We start from the raw sequence: 14,609 nt of genomic DNA, 5'->3' as shown, positions 1-14,609 counted from the left end.
CATGTTAACATTTTTAATTTATTTATAGATTTTAAACATTCTGGAATGCATTAATGTGAAAGTGGTTTTGAAAATACCTAGTTTCAACTTTTTCATATGATTCCAAAAGCTTTCTGTAGAAAGAAATGCCAGTACTCATGGAACAATCTAAAATTACACAATTGTATTATTTTAATTTTGTTTCATTTCCATGGAAAAAATGCTCTTTAGAAGGTAATGTTAAAACTTTATTGGCACTGACTTGCCACTTTCCAGTACTAAAACTGGAATACATCATTTCAGACCATGCCATATAAGGAGGCAGAAACCTTTTACATATTGCAAAATACGTCAATACTTACCGATTAATATTGCAGTTCTGAGACACAGTAGCAAATTCACAAGTTAAAAAAAAAGAACATAAAGAGTTATTTCAGATAATCAGATATTTATTGTTGAAATGTACCTGTCTAAAAATAAGTATTACCTAAAATCATGAATCTTGTCTTAATCTGATGGATGCTCAGGGCAAGATCTATTTACTTCAAACCATTCATCTATGCAGCTGTTGGATACAAGACAAAAATAAAAAAAATTGACATGAATATCTCAGTAACATGTAGCAGTAAGATACAAACGTAAATTGGTTTCTCATAATTTCAATGACTAGCAGGATTTTATATTATACAAAGAAGTATATGTATATACACACATCATTGGAAAATTTAATAACCCCAAACCACAATAATATTTGGATATTAAACAGTGTTGAAAAACTAAATTTCCTAAGCGTTAAAATTTTCTAAGGAAGCATTTTACAAGTTACTACCCGGGTTTTATAGACAAGTTAGTTCACTACCAACCCTATCATCTTGCTTATATCATTCATTGATATTTTACTTCCCGTAGTTAGAGACACTTCTGAAAACAAATACGAAACAGGTTTAAAAAGTGTTCCCTCCTCTCCCTTTCAAATCTACTAGCATTTGACAAAACTTAAGGACACACAACCTAAGCTCCCTAGCCATGATTTGCACTCCTTTCCCATACAGGTGATTTTGCCTTATTTTTCCTGTGGGCTTTTCATGCAAGCATGAGAAGACTGTAGTAGGGAAAACTGACTTCAAATACATTGGTGGAGATGTATTTGAAGAAAAACATCTTTAGGGTTGCTGCTATTGTTTCTTTGTTGTTGGTTTGATTTTTAAATGTAAAAAGCGACCAAGTTCTAGTGCTCCTTTAAGCACCCCTTAGAGGAGTCACCCAATAAATGCAACCTTATGGAATTTTATACGCATCCTGAGGAATACTTGCCCTTTATGATATATGCAGAGGCAAGGCAGCCGTGCTATAGTATCTCCTTGCTGCAGCTCTTCCAGGCATATTGCACACTCCCCAGCATCTTTACTCAGCACATCCTCTGAAGAAAGAGCACAAAGTTAAAACAGTTAAAAAGCAGACTACTACAAGCGAAATGTTCTTTATTCAGAACATCAAGGCCAGCTACAGAAGATACTTCTTGTTCTGCAGAAAGCCATGTCAAGGCGAGGATCAGTCACACTTACACACCAGCTGACTGAAGATTCCTGATGGGAGACATTTTAACAGCTCAAATTAAAACACGGTTATGATTCAGTTTCTTGCCTAAACACAGCCGTAGCTCAAAATGAAGTCCTGTAGACAGACACCCATATGGAGAAGAAGGGTAGCCATAATCAACAGCCGTTACCCTTTGGAGTTTATACTCTGTCAGCAGATCCATACCCCACCACACAGGCCGCTCTGATCTGACCTCGGAAGCCTGTGCTCTGAACCACGCAGCCACAGCAGCCACACACTGTGCTGCTGACCCCAGGAGCTAAGCATTGGAGAAGTTGGGTTCTTTGTACAAATGGTACGTAATGCCTGCAGGCTTTGAGGATTCATGCTGGGTGGGTTCTCCCTAGCTGTACTTTCTTCCCCGTGCTTGGTTTTCACTATGGAGGTTAAGTTCAAGCCTGAATGTAACATTTCTCTGGACAGGATGCTGCAGGTAATTAACCAGGTAAAGATCTTCTTAACTTCTGAACACTTAGCCTGTCATTTGCTTTTTCTACTCTCCTACTCGCCTCTCTTCTACACATCTGGCTGTCTTTTCCCAGCCTTTCCAATACTCATATTTCACACCTTCAACCTCCTCTTCTCAACGTGTCAGCATGTTCTACCACATCCCATCCACCTTTTCCTCAGTGTAAAGTATGCAACTGTTAGCAATAGGAGTGGGAGTTTTCCATCAGGGAAAGATCAGTGCTGTATAGCTCCAATGACCCTAAATTCCTGGAGATACTGAGGTTTTTTGCAGCATTACCAAGTTCCATAACAAAGGAGGAGAAAGTAAGTTAGTAGGAATGCACAAGAGTTGGCTTTCACACAGAAGTTTCTGGGAAAATATATTCTTTTTAATAAAAACCTTCTCTCTTGGACACTTCTCTTAGCCAGAACGTGGGATGCAGAATTCGGTCTTAGCACAAAGCAAAACAGGAGATCACGTAAGGCCCCGTTTGCCAGCAGCAGGTTAGACTCGACCTCACACAGTGCACAGAGCATTTCCAACATGGGACCACGTAGCAACCAAGCTGGCTATCTCTGGCAGATCAGAAGGGTGCACACTTGGCAAAGTAAAGCCCACGCGTTCAAATTTCCACAGTTTCATGGGAAAAGCTTCCCCTTCTTAACCAAAAGGAGCCTTAAAGGGACTGTTTATGGCGACTACGGTCCCCAGGTACGACTGAGAAACCACCAGCTCTACGCTATTCTCTCCAGTGGCTCCAATACTCATCACTATGGCATTCCAAATACACAGAAAATGACAAGCAGACAACTAAAAAGTTACCATTGCAGCAAAAAGTGAAATGAAATTAGGTCCACCTTGTTTCCCTGAGAATGACAGCAAGCTGCCTTGCAGGTGCTTGGGTTTCTAAAAGAGTGCTCATTTCAGTCTCCGCTACATTCATTGGTTATGCTAAAAATACTGTATAATGCCACACGTGGGGCATCTTCATGAGGATATGTGAAGAGTATCTAACATGAGGTGAACTGTTATAAATAAAAATATTAAAAACAAATTAATGAACAATATACACCTACCACAATGAAGAAAATTAAAAAATGTATTTTACACATGGTAATATTATTGGTGGGTATTACATTAAGAAATTGCTTCTGTTGTTCTATTAGAAGCTGTAAGCTTCCAAAAACATTAGAGGTACCTAAGAGAGAAAGCAATTTAAAACAATACAAAAGATCTTAAGACCTCTTGTCTGTTGTTACAAAATCCTGACACTAAGAACTTGCCCAGAAGAGGGTGCTAAGGATAAATACTTCCTTGAGGTGTTTTTTTGGTTTTCTTTTTTATAAAAAGATACTTTAGTATCTGGCACCAGGAGGCAAAGACTCTCCAGACAGCATTGTCCTGCTACAGAGATATTAATCTTTGCCTGAGGCTCTCAGACACTACCCTCCTAGACTGCCTCTTTACACAAGTACTTTGCCAAAAGTCCTACGAGCAGGTCTACTCTCTTCCCACAGTTAGGTTGCGGGAAGAGGCACCCGTGTATCATATACACAGAGCATACTTAATAAAAGTCATTTTTTTCCGTGGAGTCACTTTATCAGATCAGCAGCTGGTACCCACAACAAAATGCCACTAAGATACCTCCAGTGAATTAATCCCCAGCCTCCCTCCCTCAGCACTCTCAAGAGGGAAGCATTTAGTCATGTTTTGATGACAAAAATTAAAAAGCTGTCCAATAACAATACAATTTATAAAAGAAAACATTCCTGTGAACTGCTTTCACATCATTCTCTGTTGTACATGTCTGGCCTACCATGCACTCCACAGACTGTACAACACTTGGGTCTGAACTCCCGCTGAGCGATTTAACAAGGTTCTGCACCTTTCGGCTAACATTAGGCAAGATGCCAATTTAAACATTTGTATCTCCCACCAGCCCTGGCCTAAGTGTCTGAGACTTCTTTTCTTCCCTCCAGTACTCCTGTACTCTCCCGAAATGCCATTAGCCTCCCTCTTGCCAATCACGGCCCAACTGCACAATTCCCAAACAGCTTGCCTCCCTCCCTCCCTTTACCCAGGCTTTCCCACTGGGCACACACTGGGCTTTGCCGAGTCATGCCAGAGGGAGCTGGTGCGAATGCTGACGATGGCTGGCATGGACAGGGCCTCAGAAAACACAGTGGAGTTCTGCCATCCCTGCAGAAGAGATTTTGTTAACGGGTTTCAATACTTTTCTTCCTCTGAAATAACGAGGAGTCGGCATTCCCTACTTCTCGTGTTAACTTTATGAATCCTACCAGGCTCTCGTGCAAGAGAAAAGCGTAAGTTCTGAAGGAATTAGTACAAAACACCCAACTGCTATAAATGCCCATAGGCAACTTGGCACTGCACGTTAACAGACTCCAAGCCCATGTAATTATGCTCATAATTGATTACACATGTAGAGTGACGACAGCAAATCCAAATCCTTCAAGAACCTACAACACTTTGGGTCTGATTCCCTTTTGACCACTTTAGGTGACTCGGATCATCAATCCCAGGTAAAGAAAAAGGAGTGAAAAACCTGCTAGACCTGGATCTGGTCAGAATTTCTTCATACAGCACTCTTCTGTACCAACACTGGGTTACACCAGATGGAAGTCAGTTTAAGGGCCATTGAACACTGACTCTTAAATGTATCTGTTACGGGAAAATGTGTAAATAATTTCGCACAGAACCACTGCAGTCTGAACAATTTTTTTGTTTTCATATCTTCCTGCAGTGGAGTGATTCAGCAGATACATATTATTCTTTTTCTCTTTAAAAAAAAAAAAAAGAACAGTTTGAGATTTCATCAATGTTATGATTAAAACATTTATATGAGTGTATTACCTAAATGGAAGTGGGAAGAGGAAATAAGCAGAGGCCACATTTTTCCATTTCGCCCACACATGGGTACATACACAAACACTCACCACACCCCCACATCCATCTGCCTTGCACCAAACAGGGGGTAAACACTCCTCCACCTTCCCAGCTATCTGAGCACTCACTAGCCAAAGACTGGTGTCACAGATGAAATCTGGCAGAAGAGCATAGTATTTCCCTCCTGTGTCTGCTCAAGTACTTCTTCCTCCTCTCCTCTGTCCCTGGTTAATAATACTACTGTTTTAACTTCTGGTTGTCAGTAATTTTTCCTCCTAAAATTCTGCTTTTATCTTTACTGTAACATAAATTCTACCCCACTCCTGCATTTATAGCAAAATAGGTAGTACTGAATTAAAATACAATCATCCTGGCAATTTTGCATATACTTTACCAATTAAAAACTTTTTCTAGATCTTTTGAAAAAAATATATCCAACAACTATCAAAGCCACCAACTCGGTCATGGTTAAAATTATAGGCAATGCCTGAAATAGTCTGAAATTAAATAGTCTGTCTTTAAACTGAGGACTGCAAAAGCACATGCAATACATACCTTATGGATTAAGTCATTAAAATCTGTGCTACCGCTTTTTGTTTTTCTTTTTAAAACACAGACAGATATAGCCCTAGGCTCAGGAAACCCCAAGTCACAAATCATGGAGACAGCAATAGTATTTGGGGAGATATCACCTTATAGCTGCAGTATTTTATTTCTCTCTAGGCATTCAGTGGAAACAGAACACCAAGTTAGAAAGGCCTTTGATCTAATCCAGTACGACAATTTTTCAAAATACCTGTATTTTTTATAAAACTTAAAAGCTTACATATCTGTGGAAGCTGCCACCTCAGCTAGCTTAACAGTGAAGGACACCACAAAGGTGCACCCTTTCAGGAATATGACTGAAATTTAATCGGAACACACCTTCTGAACAGTATCTTATCAGCACTAAAACTGGTAAAACAAGAGCCATAAGCGATTAAAAAATATTGATGAAACTTCATTAAATAGTACAGATTACCATGTATCTGCTACAGCATTCATTAATTTTTGTTGCCGATTACTAAAAACCTCTCTCAGTTAAGTAAGCAGAGACTGTCTTTGCTTGTTTTTAAACGGAGTACATCAAGCTCCAGACATCTAGAAGCCAACGTGTATCTTCACACATATAGCATGAATTCATCCACATTGCAGAATTTATTCTACACTTTTACTGATATCACCTCCTGGGATGAGCCAAAGTTTTTCCTTACACTGTTACAAAACCAAGTAGACCAGAAGGACCTGCACGCTCTATTCAGTAGCCAGCAAGTATGTGCGTATGTGATTAATGTACACTTATTAAATGTTACTGACTTGATTTACTAAATCTTTCCAGCTTCTCCTGCATCTGTTTTTCTCCCTCTCCATTCCTTTCCGCCTATTTTCTACTATCCCTTCCCCCTCTTCACACCCATTTTCCCCAAAAGTATTTCTCTCTAGACCTACTTTTTCTACCACTCCTCCTACTCCCCCCCCCCCCCATCATCTCATTTCATTTACTGTTGTAATGTGGGCATTGGAGAAAGGAGGGAGAGATTAACATTATTAGCCACTATCTGATACAAATAATATGGACAGCCTTCTTATTTGCGGTTAATATCCTTGGGAGAAGTAGACACTGGAATGGAAGGAAAAGGGGCCATTACACAGGGTGTGCTTCTCTCATGTAGCTCAGTAACTGTCTTTGCAAGCAAAAGCTTTCTCTCCTAGTCTATCCTGAGCACTAGCGGAGCAAGCAGTTTCTCTGGCATTCTACCTGTTCTTTAGTACTCTGGCTGCCACAAGAGGAACATCCTTGATTCAGCATGCTCCAGCTAGGGATCATTCTTGGATGAGCAGGTCAGCCATCCCCTGCTGCTCAAAAATTGAGGCAGAAGGACAGTCTGAAGGAGAGCTGATTCTGTAGTGCTCAGAGCCCTCAACAGCAGAAAAACGGTCATTCAGTTGTCACTGCAGAAGATACTTTATTGCCACTCAGAGCTTCCCAAGCTACAGGCTCCGTCAGCAGATTGAGTAAGGCAAGGCTGAAGCCGTAAGCTTTGTTCACCTATGGAGACTGCACCTTCCCAGCCCAAAGTTAAACTTGCACTGCCCTCAGTGAGGAACATACCTTCTGAAGAAACAGGGGGTTCCTGACCAGAAACATTTCTTATTGCTCTAACACAGGCAACCTCCTGTAGATCAGAAGCAAAAGGGAAGATTTTAAACATCCAGTCTTTTTGATTGAACCACAGCTAAGTGGTTTTCAGGATTCATAATACCAGCAAGTTGAACATGTAGAAATTCAGAATTCAGCTCTGCTGAGTAATTTCAATCCAAATTCCTTTTTATACTGCTGAAAAAACTAGTAGCCACATGCTAATCAAACATGCACATGTTGCAACTTTTCGTGCGCTTCCGACAGGCACAATAACCCCAAACACCATTGTACAACTTGCATGGTAATACCTAGAACTTAACCAATCTAAAAACACCTTCCCCACCACAATACAGAAAAACGTAACCTCTCTAAAGCAAACTAACCAGCTACAACAAAGGTTACGCTTCCTCAAATACTGACAAAGCGTTTGATGAATTTTGGGGGTTTTGTTTGGCATCTCACTCTTCACCCCCTGCAATGCGGCAGACTGTTACAATTTCCTACTCCAAGTCCAAGCGTTATCCTTGTTTTCCCTTTCCCTCTCACCTTGCTCAATGTTGGTCCAAGACTGAGATATCTAAATACAAACAGACACCCATCATGAAAGACTTCCTGCACAAACATTGCCTACAGTCTTTGGTGCTCCCCTCTCTTAAAACACAAACGTAAAGTGAAAGACACAAGAAAAATATTTGCAGAATACGGCCTAAGTTGCAATAGTTGCATCGCAACACTGTGCTGAGCCTGGAGGGAGGTAGCTGCAGAATTTTCATTGTTTCTCAGCTAACCCAACATTTGAAGAACTGGATTTAGATTTTTGTGGGACATTCTCAGCTTTCAGAAGCTAATTCTGAGAAACAGCTAGCTGCTTCCTGTTCACACAGATAATGATCGGGTGTATGGTAGAGAAAAAACACTCACTTTTTGTTGAATAAAGATAAACACTGAAATACATTTTAGGGAGCAGGATGAGTATAAAAGGCTGTATAGTCCTAGCTACCTGGATACAATTCTAACTAGGTAAACTAAATAAATAATACAGAGGGGAGAGGTATTTGTGCATTGAGAGAAACAGTTCTTTTGTACAGAGGTTTGCTTCAGTGGCCACAATGGAAATCTATCTGCAACTTCAAGATACGTGTTGTCAATACAAGCTACAGTTCTGAAAAAAAAAAAAAATTAAACTGCAAGTTTAAATAACACAGCTTTCATACAATGTCCAATTAAGACATCTTGCTCATAGACAAAGTCAAGTTTGCACCCCAGGACTCCCAGTGAAGAGCCAGGCTTTGAAAAAAGGCCAACTAGTCCGGGTTAAAGCTCCTCACTTCTGAGCAACAACATCCACAGCTGCTCCTTTGCTGCCGTGATCAGCGTACCAACTTTCTCAGTCTGTATTTATGCTTCTGGTAGAAAGTGTTTGGGTGAAATAGGTACTCATACAAGATAAAATTTCTCAACCCAATTGGACATGAAACGCCTTGTGGTCCTGTCTCGAGATTTATTGCCAGAGTAACTATGCGTTTCCACAGTGATTCAAGATTTGTTCTCGATACAGAGACAATTATCTGATTGACTCTGAAACTTCTGCTTAAGCTACAGTCTTTCCAACTTCTGTTTAATCAGTCTGCTTGCAGTTTCAGATGCCCTTGAATGTTAAATCATCCCAAGATAGCTAAACAACTTTCTCCTGTTGTACTGACTTCTAAAGATAAGTTCCATTCACCACATTTGTAAGTACCATGTCCTTAAACTGTCAAATTTTCCTCTAGATATGGGCCAAAGAGCTGCACCTGTTCACAAACGAACCACAAATAAACAGTCTTATCCTCCAGAACATGATGTAAAGAGACTTTGTGCCAGCCTTACTCATCCTGCACTAAATCCCCATTCCAACTGAACTGATGTAGATTTGTGTTTTGAATGACCCAAGGGGTAACTTGCTCTTGAACAGTCTTCCTTGGGGTGCTGCGTTTGTCCCAAGGCTTCCCACCCTCCCTTCAGAAATATTGTTCCTGGGAGATGAAAATACCTCTAAACATTGTCTCATCAGGAGGTGACTGGGTGAAAAAGCCTTCAGTGCAGGAGTACCAAACCAGTGCTCCACCGTGCAACTCCGTTATGAATAGCGTACCCCAGCACATACCATCTGAAACAAAAACTGCTTATTGCAGCACATGGAACAAGGAAGCTGCCTTTAGGCTGTTTTCTTGGGTTTTAATCAATATTACATGACCTCTCAGGTTATCGGGTATTAATCTTGAATGTCAGGAGTTAAATCAGAAGTAGCGTGTAAAGGGGCAAACCCATAAGAAACGGAACAGCAGCAAAATAAGTCTCCTTAGGAAATAGTGTAAGGAACTATCACTTGGGGAACACCTCCTCCTTGGCTTCATCGGGTAAGAATGATTTACACTTCTCAAGGCTGACTTTACCATCAAAGAGGATCTTACACCACAAATATGCTACAAAAGGAGGAGTGGTTGAGTAAATTGGCCAGGGGCAACCAGCGTGTACTGCTGACAAAAAAGTCTGCTACAGTTAGAGAGGATTGTTTCTTACAGGGAGCTGGAGATAGCTGGGATAAAGGAAACTTACAGAAGCAGGCAAAAAAGAAGAAAATCAGTGCGGGATCCATACATGCAGATCTTTTATCACTTTTATTCTGTGCTAAACAATGCTTCTTATCTTTGAGGAGTAAAACAAAGCAAAATATTTAGGGGCTACTTGTATGTACCTGCCAATCTGTATCAGCACTGAGAAACTGCTGTGATAGATGTAAAATCAATTTAGGCCTGTTGAGAACTTGGGATCGCAATCCACATAGATCCAGTCCAAAGGTGGCTGAACCATATGGTATCGTCCAGAGCAAGGGGCAGAAAGTTAAGTTTTGTCACCAAGGGGGGCACATTCAAGAAAAATGAGAGAGGCCTGAGGTGCAGCTTGCCTTGCATAGCAGATGACTTCTTTACCAAAGGTGAAAAAACCAAACCAATAAAACCCAAACCAAACAAACCCCATCACAACCAGCCAGGCACAAAACCCCAAGAATATCTATCTACAGAAGCTTCTTCTGGTAGTAAATCACTCAGGAATCTAATTTAATGATTTAATGAGGAAAAGATACCACCGATTAGGAGGAGGGTGAAGAATTCTTTTCATATACCGTGCAGAGACAGTTCTCTTCAAATAGCTTTTTGATCAGAAGAAAGACTTAGCTATGATTCTGTAAATCTGTTAATATGAACAATTTTGCCAAATCAAGACTAGATACTATTGCCAACAGTGTTCACAAAGACTGGGAAAGTAAAGCAGAGCATGGATGTGGCAGAGTAGGTACGACAGAAGATGGTTGTCTCTGATCAAGCTGAAGGAAACATCTACATTTGAAAAGATCTTGCAAATGCAAGATGTTGATGCGACTCTACAAAAGGATCGCCACTGAGGTTAGGAAATCCCTCTTGCTTTGGCACCTTTTTAAAGTGACTAAGTTTATTTTATCCCCAACACGAAAGGAGACCAAGACAATTGCAGAAAACAGTTTTTCCAAATGGCAAGGCTTCAACCATTCACCGTCACTGAAACTACAGTCAGAAGTCGGAAATTGCTTTGTAATGATTTGCAATTAAGAAGTTTCATTCTAGTAATGGTCTGCAAGAAATTGAGAGTGTGATGGGGACCTGCTGGCCTAATGAAATCTATGAGAACTCTCATCTAACACAAAGGAGGCGAAGCAGGCACATTAGAAACCTTCATGGAAGGAAAGGGTAGGGGAAGAGTGTCCCTGAAAAGCAGAGGCAGAGAAGGAATGAACAGAGGAAGCTCAAATGCAGGTAGCTAGCCTATTACTCTGGGCAACACGAGTTACTTTAATGGTCCTTGTTTTGAAGTTGGATGTAGGATTTGATTCAGCATTTTGTTTACTTTGTCCTTTTTCAAGTTCCTATTCCAGGCTTCCTACAGGTGCCCTGAGCATAATGAGTTTTGCCAAGTCTTTTTTCCAGTCTTTTAACATTGGCCAAATAACTGACTCATTTCTTTGCAACCTTGCAGAGGAGTTTGGTTTGATCTGATGCAAAATGAATGCATAGGGAACACTAAGGAAGATGGCATGAAAGATGAATCTATAAGCCTAAGCTCAAAACAGAAGGAGGGGAGAAAAAACAGGTGTGTCTGACTACGACGCTATTCTTAGGAAAGAGATGATGCATTACTGAGCAACACACAATGAAAACACTGGTGCCAAAACCCAGTGTGCATGAAGTCTGGCTTATTAACCCCAGTGCCAGGTGCTAGGCCTACAGGGTGCTTTTCCCAGCAGGCTCAAGATCAGTCTTCTCCAAGTTAAAATTGAATGTCTGGTGTCAGTGTGCGTATGCAGGATAGGGATATAAATCACTACATAATTTTTCCTTGTCTTTTCTGTTCACAGCAGACAGACTGCTTTTTTACAAGCTATTTCTATTTTAAATGCAATTGTCCTTGCAATATAGACGGAATGCAAAACGTGTCTGAATGCAAAAAGTTCTGATAACATCAAATATTGAGTCGGTGTTTTCAAAGCTATCTCAGTTTTTCTGCTCTACACTAACCCATAATCCAGTATTATAATTTGTTCCAGCAAGGATAGAGATACAATATTTCTGGTGCTAACAGGTACCTACAGGTTTTTATTATCCCAGTAAGCTACAGAGCATATGGGTCTTTAATTTCAAGAGGAAAAAAAATACCCTAAAACAACCTTCCTTTACATTTTAAAGCAAATAACATTAATTTCTAGATCCTAGCAATTAAGTAAAATAAAAGACACCCACATAATTTCAACAGTATTCAGCAATTATGATAATTTACAAGTAATAATACAAGAAGATTAACATGGGACATGCGTTTAAAAAAAAGTCTCCAAAGACAATTCTCCAGTATTTGTTCAAAGTTTTATGCACATCACCTGACAGTATATTTCTACAACCATATTAAAGTTTTATTTTTCTCCTCATTTTTTAAATCTATAGGCTATCAAAACTATTGGACACTATTATGACAACAAGGCATTTCAGCTAATAAAGCCATAGATTGAACCAGACTTCCTTGGAATGGGAGAGAAAAAAAGATAAGTGTTACCCAAACAATTCCTCCCCCCCCATCTCTTCATTCCAAACAAATAAACATCATTTATGGGCTAAAAATTATCAATGAATACTACATTATTGCTTAGCTACATGAAGGCTATCCAATACCTAATGTTATACATGAAGACTATGTAATTAAACTTCACGCAAGAAAAGAGGGGATGAGGAATATGGTCAAAATTAATAAGATTTGATACGGCTTCAAATGACAGATACCTATTAGTGCAATGTTAAAATATAAGTTATACAAGGAATGAGGAAACTTTAACAAGGTTTCGTGAGTGTTAATACAGTTCAGCACTAAACCTAGCAATAGTGCAGGTTTTTGTGTTTCAGCTCTGTGTTGGAACTTCAGGTTTTTTCTGCAGCTGAACAAATCTGTAGCTGTGCGAGACTTACGCAAACTTTGGAGAGTGAGGAGGTTCCTCCAGGGAGAATATAACAGGCTAGTCTAGTATTTTGTACCTATGCCGGCATATAATCAACGTAATCCCTGCCAACAGACAATTTACAACCTGTCCTAGAATCACTGGATTTTGTTAAAAACACTAAAAACTGATAATTTTTTCTCCTATGTAAGCAGTGATAATAATCCCCAATTTAGATGTGAGAGTACTCTATCACATTAACAGTGTCGTCACCCAGCTTGGTTCAGAAGAGTTAGGCTTGTTCTACCACTGAAATCCCTGGCAATAGCTGGGATGACTTCTTTTGTCATTGACGGGTTGAGTCTGCAACTCAGAAGCACAAGACTATTTAAACCATCAAAGGGGTAGCAGGTTTTAAAACAAGATGTTAATCTGAAGAAATAAAAATAAATTACAAATGACATTTCAGGCAATTCTTTCAATTGATCTGCCCTTGGGGTAGTTTCTGAGCAAGAAGTAGTGCCGCTTATTCTTTCATATTTCTTTAGAAAAAAATCCTGATCTGCAAACAATCTCTTCTCGTTCCTGCAAAACAGTGAGGAATTTAGGGAAGGAAATACCAAGAAATTCCTACACAGATCACTCAATGTCAGTGAGATGTAGTTTGGCATTTATTTTTAAAAACCTAAATATTTCAAGTAGTTTTATTTCAAAATCCAGCCAATGAAACCTATTCTCTAAGATTAGGAAAAGCTATGTATTTTCAAGGGTTTTGTTTCCACAGAGCAACTACAAAAAAATAAGTCAGTTTGCTGCTAACAAACGAGTAAAGTCTCAAGGTTTTAGAGGTATCGGCTTTAAAGACTGCAGAATTATCATACAAAACCAGGAACATTATTTCCCCTGAAGCTAAATTCCCAGCAGTCACAAGACTGCAGCAGTTGCAGACACGATTTATGACATCCTCCGAATGACCTCTCAAAGCTAAAGACTGATTAAGTGTAAGACACGGAAGGTAGCTCCTGTCTGCTCGCATCACGTGACGCAGAGTCACAGCACAGCGAGCGTTCGCTACCGAGCGAACTGAACGGTCCCTTAGCTTTCTCCTGCATGCAGCACTGCGCTGCCGTTATGTAAGAGAAACACAATGACATACAGCGCGAGGTATCGGGTCCTCTTCTAACCCGATCTGAATCACTCCTCGCGTCACCTGCAGATGTTCTTTGTGGCACTGGTTCACAGGTGTATCTGTAATTTTCTAGGACAAGAATTGTCATTTGACTTTAGCAGCACTGTCAGTACCAAAGCAAGACAACGGCAGTATCTGGGGTTACGAGTAGCTTTTAAGGAAAAGAAACAACTTGAGCTATTCAGCACATGAATGATCCTATTTTCTCTCAGAAACAAGCAGGCTTGTTCTATAGCTGTCAAAAGCTTTACTGTATTGATCCAGTGCTGCATATAAAATACTCCCGTGGCACATGTATGCATTTATATAAAGGCAATTCCAATGTACTGAGGAAAAAAAAATGGTTGTCCCACTCTCACAAACGGAAGTAAGTATGAGGTGACATTGCAGCTATTTTGGCCAGGAGCGATTTGTGACAGCTCCGTCACAGGAAGTTCGGTCTAGCAGATTTAGGCCTGGCTCAAGGGAAAGTATGCAGAGAATCACCCGCCAAATACACTTCTCCCTAAAGGTTCATTAAAAGAGTCAGTCCCATTCGCAATGAATCAGAGAAAAGTTTAAGATATGAATGGATGTGATCTCTGAAGTGCGTCCTCCTCAGCAGGATGCAAACACGTCAACTCTACTTCATTACAGCAAGAAAGTTTAGCATAATCTATTAAGCATCCCCAGACTGCACCATGAAAGTGAGCTGTCGTAGCTTCGTTACAAATCTGTGCCTCCCTTTCTCTTACATGAAGAGTAAAATAATAAGCAATGTTGAGCCCTCAACCACCACCAGTAAACCTCCACGGTTATATTTTAC

The 14,609-nt window shown here is 40.1% G+C and overlaps 1 protein-coding gene across 2 annotated transcripts in view; it reads right to left on the bottom strand.

Moving 5' to 3' along the window:
• ZNRF2 (zinc and ring finger 2) overlaps nt 1-14,609 on the bottom strand; it is a 61,401-nt gene that overhangs the window by 6,587 nt on the left and 40,205 nt on the right. Inside the window, exons 3-5 of one of the 2 annotated variants that reach the window (XM_087770289.1) lie at nt 1,294-1,399; nt 467-544; nt 342-358 (exon numbers count right to left, since the gene is read on the bottom strand). In XM_087770289.1, coding sequence (XP_087626415.1) covers nt 487-544; nt 1,294-1,399 — 164 coding nt within the window. In that variant the 3' untranslated portion in view covers nt 342-358; nt 467-486. The remainder of the gene's footprint in view (nt 1-341; nt 359-466; nt 545-1,293; nt 1,400-14,609) is intronic. The other variant, XM_087770282.1, reaches the window with a different exon arrangement.

The sequence above is a fragment of the Nipponia nippon genome, unplaced genomic scaffold, assembly GCF_047370975.1.
Source record: "Nipponia nippon isolate SJK-2023a ecotype South Korea unplaced genomic scaffold, ASM4737097v1 scaffold_1, whole genome shotgun sequence".
In the NCBI taxonomy this organism is placed as follows: Eukaryota; Metazoa; Chordata; class Aves; order Pelecaniformes; family Threskiornithidae; genus Nipponia; species Nipponia nippon.
The sequence above is the reverse complement of the archived record's forward strand: the minus strand, read 5'-3'. Positions and strand labels throughout refer to the sequence as shown.